The sequence below is a fragment of the Heterocephalus glaber genome, unplaced genomic scaffold, assembly GCF_053883595.1.
Source record: "Heterocephalus glaber isolate CG9 unplaced genomic scaffold, H.glaber_assembly_v1.0 deba00000809, whole genome shotgun sequence".
In the NCBI taxonomy this organism is placed as follows: domain Eukaryota; kingdom Metazoa; phylum Chordata; class Mammalia; order Rodentia; family Bathyergidae; genus Heterocephalus; species Heterocephalus glaber.
In genome coordinates this window covers 157853-171767 of record NW_028258163.1, presented here as the reverse complement: position 1 = coordinate 171767, position 13915 = coordinate 157853, and the positions used below count along the sequence as shown (strand labels likewise).

At 39.5% G+C, this 13915-nt stretch overlaps 1 protein-coding gene, 1 long non-coding RNA gene and 1 pseudogene across 6 annotated transcripts in view; 1 reads left to right on the top strand and 2 right to left on the bottom strand.

The window, feature by feature from the left end:
• The window catches only part of Golm2 (golgi membrane protein 2), a 138489-nt gene extending 137872 nt beyond the window's left edge, over window positions 1-617 (bottom strand). For 4 of the 5 annotated variants that reach the window (XM_004861727.2, XM_021241712.2, XM_021241714.2 and 1 more), the window contains exon 1: window positions 7-617. In XM_004861727.2, coding sequence (XP_004861784.1) covers window positions 7-333 — 327 coding nt within the window. In that variant the 5' untranslated portion in view covers window positions 334-617. The remainder of the gene's footprint in view (window positions 1-6) is intronic. The other variant, XM_004861725.2, reaches the window with a different exon arrangement.
• Window positions 615-7964, top strand: LOC106010789 (uncharacterized). The gene is made up of 3 exons (XR_001184514.3): window positions 615-837; window positions 3617-3706; window positions 6329-7964. It is a non-coding gene; the product is annotated as an uncharacterized LOC106010789 (long non-coding RNA).
• Window positions 7965-10880: 2916 nt separating this feature from the next.
• Window positions 10881-11700, bottom strand: LOC101724852 (TLC domain-containing protein 4 pseudogene; annotated as a pseudogene).
• Window positions 11701-13915: the final 2215 nt, after the last annotated feature.

Below are 13915 nucleotides of genomic sequence, written 5' to 3'. Positions count from 1 at the left end.
CCTTACCTTGTCATCCTCGCACCTCTTTCCCAGGCCCTCCCTGGCCTGCAGCCGGCTACTGAGGCGGTCATAGTCGGCCTCCTTCTGGTCGATCTGTTTCTTGTGCGTGTCCACCAGGAGCAGAAGATCCGAGTTGCGCTTCTCCAGACGCCCGCGGGCCACCTCGGTGCGCTGGACCTGGGCCTGCAGCTCGGCGACCTCCTCCTGGAGCTGGACGTGGCGGGAAGAGATGCTCCAGTAGTTGAAGGCGAGGACGACGATCACCACGAGGAGCACCAGCAGCACGAAGGAGGGCAGGCGGCCGCCGCGCCGGTTGGCCCCGAATCCCACCATGAGGCCGAGCTGGGCTGCGCCCTGGGGCCCCGCCGACGACACCTGCGAGCAGGAGCTCCCGGCTCGGGCCCGGCTGCCGAGGTGCGCTGGGATGCGGCCCCAGGGCCGGCAGAGGGGGGCGGGGTGACGGGGGGAGAAGGGGGCGGGGCCGCGAGCCCGGGTCCCTCCCCGCCCCCCCCCCCGACCCGAGTGCGCTCCGGAACCGAACCTACTCCACCACCGAAGGCTTGAAGAAGCCCAAGGGCGAACCCAGGCCAGGCCTCTCAGGGCTCGGGGGAGGGGAGAGGAGCAGGAAGGGGGCGGTTCCTCACTGGCCCCGCCCACCCCAGGGACGGGGCGCCGAGGGGCCGCTCGCTGGTTTCCGTCGCGGCCTCTTCTCGCGAGAGTGGGATTCCTTGACTCCACCCCGCCGTGGTCTCACACTTGATTTTAGCCGAAAGGCGGAGAAGCGATCCGCCGTGGTCTTACGAGGGTTGTCTCTGGGAGTTACCGCGCGAGGTAGAGGTATGCTTTCTGCGGTGCGCCTGGTGACTGAGTCGGAGTTCCAGCTGTTGCCTGCGTGGTTCCTTTGAGCGAGGTCTAGGGAGTTCCTAGAAGTCTGAGGACTCCTGGGGGTGCGGTCCCGATGAACAGTGCGAGATCTTCAGCCAAAAAGGGTCGCTGAGAACGTTTTGTACTAGCTTCAGTAGATTTTTTTTGTTTGTGCTAACGGTGTGGAAAGAAAACAACAACAAAAAGACCATAAAATAGTGATGTCCCGAACATTATGGAAAAAAGCAGGAGAAACTAAGCTTTAGAAATGAAAGGTGCTGCCAGCCTGGTTTCCAGGGTTACCGCTGTCCTGAACCTAAAGACCCAGAATGTGATGAGCTCCTGTTTTTAAACGCGCTGCTGCTTTTCCGTCAACTGGGCTTCCAGATACAAAGCCCAGAAGCTTCCCCTCGCTGAATGGTAACCAGCGCACCGCTACTGACAGCAAACACAGTCTAGGTTAGAAATAATAGCCCTCTTACAAGTTGTTTTAATTACCCTCTCAACAACACAGTTTTACCGATGAGAAATCAAGACATTTTAAAACTTTCTCAAAGTCTTATCTGAAGTAGAGTTAGGCTTTAATCCAGATCACTGGACTTTTAACACCGTTGCTCTTTGCATTGTACCAGGCTAGCAGTTGCTGTATGAGCAGTGTTAATTTCAGTGATGCAGGGAAAGCCCCGCCTCTTCGGCTTTCTCTGAATATTTCCTTTATAAATGAAGTTAAAAAGTACTAACTCTAACCTGTTTAAGGAGAGGGTGGAGTTGCTTTTTTTTTTTTCAAACCTCAGGATCAAGAAATCGAATCGTAAGCTTTTTAGGAAGGATTTTGCAGCTTGGAAAATTATTGCAACTTCAAAGAGATGATTTCTCTCACATAAATGCTGTACAAAGAAGCAACACCAAAATTATTAATATTAGTGCACGTCAAAGTTGAACCCTTGCTCTAGGTTCATAAGACCTAAGAAATCACTGTCAGCAAGCAGACTTTGGCAAAAGAAGCCAGGGCAAAATGGGAACTCATTACCCTTCCCCCTTCCTCAACTCATTAGCCTTACTCTGCTCAGCTAGACGTGATTTTAACTGCGTAAGACATTACACTTTCTAAGAATGTTTTCTTTTTCATACAAGATTCTCACACATCTAAAAGTGTAATATTACACAAAACATACATTTTCTCAACAGATGCTTAAAAGCATTATTTGGTACTATCATTCCCTTTTACTGACATTGAAGCAAATTGTCCAAAGTCATACACCTAGTAAATGGCAGGGCTGAGGTCTGAAAGCCAATTTTCTTTCCACAATTCCCTAGGGTATTTTTTTTCTATTTTGATGCTTACTTCATCGACCTGTAGATTAGACATTGAACGTATTAATGTAATTTTTTTTTTGTACTCAGAACCTTGCGCTTGCCACGCAGGCGCAGCACCTCTGAGCTAAATCCCCAGTACCATATTAATGTAATTAAGTCAGTTGTGTATGCCAGGTGATCAAGGTTGACATTAACAGTGATAAATGATGTTGACAGCATGTGCCCTTCATATGACGATGTGACGATGGTAGCACTCTGTGGTCTTCCTCTCAAAAACTCATAACCCTTGCTGGGCATAGTGGTGCATCCCTGTGATCCCAGCATTTGGGAGGCTGAGGCAGGAGGATTGCTGTGAGTTCAAGGCCAGCCTGGGCTACATAGTGATTTAAGGCCAGCCGGAACTACATAGCAAGACCCTGCCTCAAAAAATAAACTCAGGCAGGGGATTTAGCTCAGTGGCACTGCGCCTGCCTCGAAAGCTTAAGGTCCTGAGTTTGATCCCTGGTACCAAAAGAAAAATAAATAAGTTTTTTAAAAAACTCATAACCATGAGAATAAAACAGACAAATACAAGTTACAGGACGTTCTACAAAGTATAGTACCTAGCCAGTATTCTTTGAAGCTGTCGAAGTGGGCAAGGGGTGTAGCTCAGAACACTTCCCTGGTTTGTGGAAGCCTGGGCTTGATCCTCAACACTTAAAAAAAAAATCAGGGCCTTCAAAAACAAGGAAAATCTGAAAAACTGCCACTGCCACAACCAAAAGGAACCTAAGGACACGTGACTAAATGGAATATGGTATCCAGGGGTGGGATCCTGGAAAAGAAACACTAGGAATAGGGTAGAAAAGGTGGTAGTTTATAGAAACACAAAATGCACAGATATGTTAAACAGGAGTTTTCCATTGTAAATGAAAAGACTTTATACATACACTAGTTTAAATAAACAATTATAGGATAGCTCACAGTGCTACTGGAAGACTAGCAGAAAGTAGGGCTCTAAAGATGATTTCATGCTTTCAGAACTCTTTGTTTCCCACCTCTGCTTGGCTTTATTATTTCCTATTTCATATGATCATTTTTCTTGTAAATAGGAAATAGGGCCCCAGCATTCCTGACATTTCCAGGTCCACTGCCTGCCTCGCAAGCTGAGGACCTGGGTTTGATCCCTGGTATCAAAAAAAAAAAAAAAAAAAAAGAAGCAAGGGAGCCAGGTCTGGTGGCACATAGCTGTAATCCCAGCACTCTGGGAGACTGAGGTAGGAGGATTGCAACTAAACAATTTAGCAAAAGCCTGCCTCAAAGTAAAAATTTTTTTAAAAGGCTGCAGATCTAGCTTAGTGTGAAGGCCTTGGGTTCAATTCCTTGTACTAAAGAAGAAAAGAAGAGAGTGGGGATGGGGGTGGGGGAGCAACAGCAACAGAAATTTGTCTTCTAGCTCTTGCTACAAAAATGACCATGGAAGGATTCTGACTCTCCAATCCTGATCACAAACCCACCATCTGTACTCATCACTGTGGCCAGAGAGGTAAGATATGATTGGTCCAGCACAGGGCACTGTTACATAGGGAGTAGACAAACTGTAACCAAGAAACACAGAGAGAGAATTGGGCCAAAACAAATAATTATAACTGAGTTTTCTTCTCCTTGAGATACATTAATTACTTCCCAACTGATTAGGAACTGTTACGTAGATAAAGCCATGGTACCATACTATCGGTTGGGTTTCCCAAGAAATGGACTCTGAAATGAAGATTCATATAGAATGTTTTGAGGGGACTGTTGTGTTGTGATCCTTGCCTGGAGAAGGAAAGGGAAGGAAAAAAAACAAGAAAAGAAGTGGAAAAAATGGTGCTGTGCAGTCTCAGTGAAAGCTTCAGCCAACTCCCGGTAGAACTCTGAAGCCAGGATGACCTTTTAAAGTTGCTTTGGAGGGGCTGGGCCTCTATATCTCCATATTGAACTGGTTTTGAATAGGGGGAAATAGCAAATAGGCTGTGTGCTAAGGCCAATCAATTAGTAACGTGTCTGAATTGCTGGATTTAAAAATGCTAAGACAGTGCATCAGGGTCAAATGAGAAAATGAGGCATGACCAATGAATAATTCAGTCATAGACACAGAAAGAGGCTATAATGTCATCCAGGGATAGTAGAAGCTATGGTGTGTCACTAAGATCCCCCTTAAGGAATGAAGGGTTTCTTGCTCCCACTGCTGGGAGAGCTGCCTGCACACAAGTCTCAGCAATCAGCCATCTTCAGAGTTTCCTCAGCCTTCATGAAATAGCCTATATCCAATACCTGTCAGCACAACATACATTTGTCATGTCGCTTTCTTACATTTAGATAGCAAGAAGTTAGAAATGACGTGAGCTCTAGGGTAAGAATGTGTGAGCCCAAAGTCATCTCTGTCTCAGTGATTTTGTAACATTGGGCAAGCTACTTTTAATATACCTGCTTTATCATTTTCAAAATGGCATATTAGAATTAATTTTAGTCCCATCTGATGGGGAAACAAAAAGTAAATTAAACAGAATAGCATTTTCTTTTGGCTCACATAAATTCAAGAGCAAGGCTGGGCCGTAGAACATTGTAAGGCACATATTTAGCATGGGTGAAGGCCTGGGTTCCCTCCCCAGCATCAGTCAATCAAAAATCTGGAAGCATGCTCTCCAGGACTGGTCTGGCAGCTGCCTTTCACTTTGTTTCTCTGACAGCCCTGCAGCACAACTCTCATCTTTTCCTCTGGCTGTGACATTCTTCATCCAGGAAGCAGAACCAAGAGCAAACCTCCTCCAGCTTTTAACATTTCTCCACTATACATTTCCATTCTCTTCTTCTTGATCTAAAGTTAGTCACACATAACCACAGAGACCAAGGAGGCAAAGAAATACAGATTTACAACAGACAGTCATGTCCCCAGATGAAAATTAGGAGTCTGCTCACTTATTTCCAAATTTGTGGATTTATTTGAAATATTTTAGAAATACTTTCTTAAACATCTCATTCATTTATTTCTTATATCCTTGGATTAAGGGATTTTCAATCAAGGGAATTTAGAGATTACCTAGTCTAAAACTTTCATTTTATAAATGAAGATAAAAATCCAGAGAAGTAACATGATTTGCTCAAAATTTTTCTATTCTGCCAGTAAAAGGTAGACAGACATAGGGTTTGAGACCAAGCGTTCTTTAAGAACCAGCATGAACCCTCCCTCTCTGAGACCTTCCTCCAAGTTATATATAGTTCAGCTCACATCTTTCTCTTGTGAATATTACATTTATTGTCTACAAATCGCATCATTTTGGTAATAATGACGAGAGTATAGCATTTGCCTTGTGTTGTTACTTTACTCTTTCACATTGGTGCATTTGACCCTCCACTTTAGCTATAAACTCCAAAAGGTAAAGATTTTTGTCACTTTTACTTTCTCTCTTAGCAGGTAGCATATTAGTCAGTGATATTACATAGATATGTATTGAATGACCTAATGGGCATATGGTAGGGATTCAATAAATATTTTGGTTAGTCACCCCTTCTCATCTATTTTTTCAAAGCATAATTGTTCTTGTTCTTTAACATTTTGCTTCTATTTTGTTTGCAGTTTTTAAAATCTAGACTTAGATTCTTGGCAACCAGTGAAAAGACAGTCATGCATCTGCCCAGTCTGCTGCAATGTATTTTTTTCTGGACTTAGCAGAAAACTCAAGGTTTCTGCCATATTTCTTTTTTTATTCTGTGTCCTGCAGTTCATCTAATCATCTCATGCTGGCTTTCTCTGTTAGATATTGTTTTGTAGAGTAACCCAATTAAATATGGCCCCATTTAATGCAGTGGGCCTTTATTTGGGTCTGGTTTCAAAGTATTATCTTGTAATTTTCCAAGCCTTATTGATTTACCTTTTTAAAAAAAAATTCCCTGGTGGTGTATCTGCTGCAGCAGCTAGCATGGCATCACAATAAATCCTCCTGAACAGATTTGCACGCAGAAGACAGCTGTAAGCAAAGCTCATTGTATGTCACACAATGCCCTTTAAAGGAGATCCTCATTTGTCCATTGTCTGAGGATTGAATAGAAACTGAAGACTTTTTAACTGACCTGGTTTTTCACTAAATGTGTGAGTTTCTGCATATTGTTTGTGTTGTTTTCACAGTGCAATCCCCTAATACATGTCAAGAAAACATGATGATGGATGGAACTGACTGCCCTGCTGTTATGCAGGTGCTGTGTTCTGTATGTCAGTATCCTAGAGAGCAGCACTTGCATCCCAAGACACAACAGAAGCCAGAGATCACCAAAGATCACATTTTATGCCAGGGGGAGGTAGTGACCGAAATACTGATCCTTAATAACATGTGCACAGTGTTCTTTAGCATCTGGGCATTACCAGAATTATTTAAAATATATATATTAAAATTATTAGTATTTTAAAGAAGATCAAATAATGTATGATTGTATTGCATTCTTACACACTGCTTTTCAATGCCCTTATATCTGGTATACTTTGTTCTTCCTCCTAGAATGCATTTCTCTTTCATTTTCTAAGCCTTTAAGATCCTATCTGAATGTCTTTTATGAAATAGTTTCATCTTTGTCACTAATTTACATGTTTGATATTAAAGTTTTTATATATGTATTAAAGATAATATTATTTATAATATTTATTATTGTATTTGACCATATTCATAAACTTGTTTTAGGCTATAGATTGTTAAAGACAATAACCTTGTCCTATTTATCTTTCATCATTTAGCACTGTGGCTGGTGTATATTGTCTGATAAATGAAAATGACTTATTCCCCCAAGATGGTAGTTAACTTATCTTTGATCTCTTTACCACATAGGCAAATTCTAAAGGTATGGAATTTTACTGCTTTTTTCTAAAAATTTAAATAATCCCATAGTTTCTATTGCTTATGAAAGTAATAAATATTCAGATCAAAAATCAGATAATCCGAATAGGAAAATAAAGTATGAAGATCACCCACAGTTCTACTTATCCACATATAACCTCTGCTAACATTTTAGAATTAATCTTTTCAGAATTTTTACATCTGCTCACACGCACACTCTCACACACACACACACTCTGACTTGAAATATTCTAATACATACTACAACTGCATTTTTAATGCATACCAGAAATTCTATGCATACTGTTTTGTGACTTACTTTTTTGCTTAACAATACCATATAGGCAACTTATAACCACTTTTGATTAATGCTTAGAAAGATATACTATACTTCATTTAACCAGACAGACAGACAGACACTAAGTATTTTCAATAGATTCTTATAGCAGCATGAAACAAAGACACCCCTCAAAGCACTTTAAAGATTAAGGAAAATCTATTCCGACTGCCTCAAGGAAAAGGAGGACACATATTATCAGGACACATAAAGATTGAAACTGGAACTAGAAATCTATCTATCTGGGGCAAAGTTCCATGAACCAACTACTTTTTCTGATACTTTTGTCTTTTTTTCTCCATGTCTCCCTTCTTCTCTTTTCTTCCTCAGCTTTCTTGCTTCCTCTTTTTTTTCTCTTTTTTCTTTTTAATTAAATTTTTTTATTGGTACATTGTAGGTATACAACACAATTACATTTCTCATTGGGAATTGTACCTTTACATAATGCATCTTGGTTCTTATTTTTTCCCCATTCCTAGCCCTCCCTTCACACCCTCCACCCTTCCCTATTTACAAAGACTTTATTTCCATTTTTTCCATTTCTCATCATTTTTCCTTTCCCTTCTTTCCTTTCCCCTGCCCCTCCCACTACCCCTACCCCTTTGGACCTTTTCTTCCTATTTTGCATTATCGATTATTCATTCTAATCATTGGTACATTTTAGGTATACAATATAATGACATTCATCATTGGAAATTTGTACCTTTACATAATCTCTCTTGGTTCTTATTTTTCACCCTTGCCCAGCCCTCCCTTCAATCCCTCCATTCCTCCCTATTTACAAAGATTTTGTTCCTATTTTTCCATTTTCTCATATTAATCCCATTCCCTTCTATCCTTTCCCCTAGCCCTCCCACTTCCTTCCCCTTTGCCCCTTTTCTTCCTACTTCACATTACCTATTATACATTTAGTCCGTATTTATTTCTTACTTCCTCTTAACTTCCATTTACATAGAGCTTTGGCTTGGCTTGGTCTGAATTCTTCCAGTTTCTCTCTCTCATTCTCAGTCAGTAGAATGTCAGATATTTTCATCCCACATTCGTTCCACTTGTATACTCCACTTGGACTCCTAATGTAGGAATTAGAAGAGATGATGATGAAAAGTGAGGCCTAGCTCATGCGGAGGCTCATATTAAGGATTTTTATTTCAACATTTGTTTTTGTAAAGGAATGAATTTCCAAAATAATTTCATAATATAAATGCCTTCCTTTTTTAAAAAGCCACTTTTCTTGCAAAAGAACATGAGCAAGATAAAATCACTTTCTTTCTTACACCCTCCCCCACTAGATAACCAATACATATCTAAGTGACTATGATGTGGTCATCAATAAATTTAATGATCAATTATCAATATTAATATTAGCTGCTTTTAAAATGAATACTTGTATTTTACATTACTTTGTCAAAAATAAATGTACCTTTTATAAGCCAGTCACCCTCATTTCATCATTTAGTTATTGACTGAATTTTCAATTCCCATTTTTAAATGCTCTACAACGTATCCGGCTCCAGCCACACTGAACAATCAAATCAAATTAAGAGTCTTGATCACATTCAGCCAGCCTCCTTTCTCCATCCTAACACAAACAATGAAAGTGAGTCAAACATTTTCCTTCAAATTGGGAAACTGAGTGGATTAAATCTTTTGGTTTGGGTTCAGTTAAGTTCAAGTATTTACCACTAGTTGAATTAAATTTTTTCCTTAGGTTAAGAACAATCATTAAAGTCAAGTGTTTGAGAAAAATAAATAAAGGCAACAAGAGTTAAATAATTCTATATTAGCACTGCAAAAACCAAAGTGAACATACACACATACACACACAGAGTCATTTGTTTTCATGTTAAGACGGTAATTTTGATAGCCAGAATGCTTGGATTAAATTACCTTATTCCTCTCTGCTTTTTTAAGAAAGACAGAAGTTCAAAACACTCAAAGTGCTGAGTAAGCAAGTGTGCATGTAAACTGAATAAGGTGTGAATACTGATTATTTTGTCATTTTGGTCTGGTACAGAAGAGGCCTATTTTAGGAGCCTGACAAAACATACTGCATAAGAAGACTACTGATGATGTCAGGTTCTGAACTCGGGAGATTTTACACCTAAAAATAATATATTTTTCTTAGAAAAACTAAAAGGGAAGCAGACGGCAACATTAAAATGATTTTTCTTTTTTTTTAAATTAAATTATTTTATTGGTACATTGTAGGTATACAACACAATTACATTTCTCATTGGGAATTGGACCTTTACATAATGCATCTTGGTTCTTATTTTTTCCCCATTCCTAGCCCTCCCTTCACGCCCTCCACCCTTCCCTACTTACAAAGACTTTATTTCCATTTTTTCCATTTCTTATCATTTTTCCTTTCCCTTCTTTCCTTTCCCCTGCCCCTCCCACTACCCCTACCCCTTTGGACCTTTTCTTCCTATTTTGCATTATCGATTATTCATTCTAATCATTGGTACATTTTAGGTATACAATATAATGACATTCATCATTGGAAATTTACACCTTTACATAGTCTCTCTTGGTTCTTATTTTTCACCCTTGCCCAGCCCTCCCTTCAATCCCTCCATTCCTCCCTATTTACAAAGATTTTGTTCCTATTTTTCCATTTTCTCATATTAATCCCATTCCCTTCTATCCTTTCCCCTAGCCCTCCCACTTCCTTCCCCTTTGCCCCTTTTCTTCCTATAAAATGATTTTTCTTGTAGATCTCATCAACAGTATTAGCTTAATCCAGTAGCGGTAAGCCTATGGCACACGTGCTGCAGTAGCTATATCACTGAAAGCTCTAAAAGGTTCATCATCACTAGCCTAGCCATTTATCAATGTGAATTCTTAGAAGAATCTCATCCTTGAAGAAGGTCCACAATATCTGCCTTAAGCCTTACTACAAAATAAAAAGAAATAAGGTGATGAAATGCTAAAATAGAAATAAGTGACATCTAAAAAAAATCTTAAAATCCAGGAAGTATATTCCATGATCAAACTAATGAAAAATCCTCAAAGTGAGTAAATACTTCATCACTAGTAGATGACTGCATATCTAAAATAGAAAATGTCACTTTTAATAGCCTGGAGAAGAGATCATGTCAACAATTTGGAAATAAAAACCTACATAGGTGTTGACATAAGAAAAAAAGGACAATACAAAAAAGTTGAGAGTTATTTACAGATTTAAAAGTAGTTCCCATCTTTTCCACAAAAGTGGCAGCACACCAAGTGCACCAAATTACCACAGTCTTCTTTCCACAGAGAAAAATACTAATGCAGACTATGAGATTTCTGAAAAGATTCACCACTATATGTATAATTTTTATTTTAAACTTTAAGATTTTATCCGTGCTTATAATGCAGAAGAAAAGAGAAAATCTTGGAATAAAGACTAAATTTTAGTTTCTTCTAAAAAGAAGAAAATATGACACCAAAACCCTGAATAGCAAGCACAAGAACATGCCAATTCATCCTATTAGTAGATATAATGCTGGGTTGAAATGAAGATTGCTTATCTAGTCAAAGGTGTTTGACAAACCACACCTTTGATCAAGTTTTCCATTCTGAAGACTGTTACTGGCTTTCTCTTTTCTGATGAGAGAAATGACTTTGATGCATCCTTTAGAGATTTTGATCATCCCCATGACATTCATCACATTCAAAACAATACAAGTAGAGATCCAGGAACACTGGATTACAAATCCCAGCCTGATGCAGGGTTCTGTTCCATACACGGAATACAAGAAGCTGTAGAAAGGAGGTATTACAGCAGTCCGCACAATGAAGAACGCCACTGTCGTGAGAGTTGAATTGATGACATTAGCTTTGGAAAACTTTGGATACTTCAGAGCTTCAAAGAACCACTGCTGATTCACAAAAGGGCTGGAAAGCTCTGCAAGCAGTCGAAAATTTGCAATGTACCTCAGCACTTGATATTTCAGTATAAAGCAGTATGCATGCAGCACTGCACAATAATGAATTATGAAAAATTTGTCACCAATCACTTTCCAATAGAAAATGAGAATCAACAAATCAGAAATGAGGTAGCCTAAAGCAGTAGCAATATTTAGTTTCACAAATGATGAATCGCCCCAAAGTGGGTCAGCTCTCGTAGCCTCATCAAAGAGGAAAATATATAGGCCCAAAATCCCAACCACCAGAGAATGGCATGAAGAGACTACCCTTGAGTTCCATTCGATCTTCTTTTCCAAGCTGAGACTGTTAAAACCTGAAGAAACTTTTGCAGAAAACCAGTAACTTACAAAGTGGAAAAGAAACTGAAAGGTGAGAAAGCTGTTACAGAGTGCTGAGGACCAGCTTGGTGTTGATGTCAATGTTTCATCAACAGGCTTCAGTCCATGATCAGCTGTCCCCAAGGCAGGGTACAGAGGAGCAACAGTTCACTGCAGCAGAAGCAGCAAAAGCGACAAGGGACTAAGGATTTTTAACTGAGAATAAGTAATAGGAAGCCACTAAAGTTTTAAAGAAAGGAGTACAGTATATACAGTCAGATTTTATGCTTTGGAAAGATTTGTCTGGGCAAATCTGTAGATAGCTAGTTGGGAGAAAAGGGAGACTTTCAAATCATGTGAGAAATGAGAGTCAAAGAAACCAGCAGGGAACCAGTTTTTCACTCGGACAACCGGACCAGTGCTGGGGCTATTCACTGAAATAAGGAGCACTGGGCATCTGATCATGAGTTTCTTTGCCAGAGAACTTACAGTTGTTTCTATAACTGCAGGAGTTTTTCCAACTGCAGAAAAAAATTGCACATTACTTCACTAAGACCTTGAAGATATTCATCAGACAACCTCAAATCTATGTAACAGTTCTGTGGGGTTGTGGTTGTTTTGACCTTCACCCCATCATAATGAAATACATTTTCTCAGTGGAATACCATGCCATGCCTTTCACTTCTTCCTGCTAAACTGAAAGATGAATATGAAAATATATACTAATGATTTCTTTTGATAATCAAGTCACAAAGTGTGATCCTTCCCCATGTCCCTTTCTCCTTCACTTCTCCTCCTCTTCCTCTTCCTCCAGGAAGTTGTTTTGGAAGAATAGTCACCTATCTAGACTGTTTTTCACTTGTAAGGAAATGTTAGGTAGTTGGATTCCACAGAAAAAGGAAACAGTGGTCCTGGTGTGTAACAAGAAACAAACATTTCCCTTGATCTAGCTGTGAAATAGTAAGGAGGACTTGGAAAGGTTCATCATGCTAGGTGTCCCTACCCTGGACCTGCTTTCTTTTCCCCAAGAAGGTCTATTCTAGCAAGACTGATGGCCAGGTCTCCTCAGGATGCTTGAAGTAGGAGAATCCTATCCCCACCTCTCCTCCTTTTCCTCTTACACTTGAGAATAACTTTTGGGTGGGAGCAAATTAAATCTAAGAGTTTACTAACACAAAACGATGCTTGTTAAAATATGTTTTAGCTATAGATTGTTTATGTATAACTTTGGCTGAAGTAGCAAGACCTCACCATTTCACCAAATCCATTGAAATATTCTACTAAAATGCATTCTAAGGACTTCAACTTCTACCTCTTGTTTAGGACTTCTTTAAACATTGTTTACATATTCTAGACTAGAATTTTTCTAACTAGATGCATAGAAATATTATTTACATGGGGCGCTTGCCTAGCATGTAGGAGGCCCTGAGTTTACTCCCCAGTGCTGAAGAAAAATGGGGAAGGGGAGGCTGAGTCCATGACCAAATCATTTTGGAAAGCACTTCATTCTCTACTTTCTTCTTGAATATGTACAAATTGCATTAAGCTATTAAAGGCTCTAAAATTTTCTGTAATTAAAAAAACTCTCTTTTTTTGTTGTACTGGGAATTGAACCCAGGGCTTTCACACTGGTTTACATCCCAGAACTTTTTTTTGTTTTGTTTAGAGAAGGGTCTGGATAAGTCAATAGATTGCCCAATCTGTGCTCAAACTTTCCCTCCTTCCACATCAACCTCCCAGAGTGCTAAGATAACAGACATGTGCCACTACACCTGGCTATAATTTTTAAAACTGCTTTATTGGGGTATAATATACATATCATAAAGTTAACATTTAAAGATGCATAATTAATGGGGTTTTGTATGTTTACAGAGGTGTGTAGCCATTGCCACTATTTCCAAATCATTTTCATTATTCTACAAAGAAATTCAGGGGATTTACTTATTCTGGACATGTAAACAGTTCTCTTACAGTGCATGGTCTTTTTTGCTTTGTTTTTCTTTTTCTGGAGACATGTTTTTGCTATTTAGTTCAGGCTATCCTTGCACTATATAGCCCAGGCTGGCCTCAAACTCATGCATTCCTCCTGCCTCAGCCTGAGTATTGGGATTACAGGTGTGTGCCGCCACACCTAGGCAATACATGATCTTTTGTGACTGTATTGGAGCTTCATCAGGGTAGCATGTATCATTTATTCACTGCTTTTACTGCTGAATAATATATCCCAGTGTATATTTTTGTATATGGCATCAGTCAATGGGCATTTAGTTTATTTCTACTTTTTTTTTTACCATTATGAATAACACTACCATGAATAT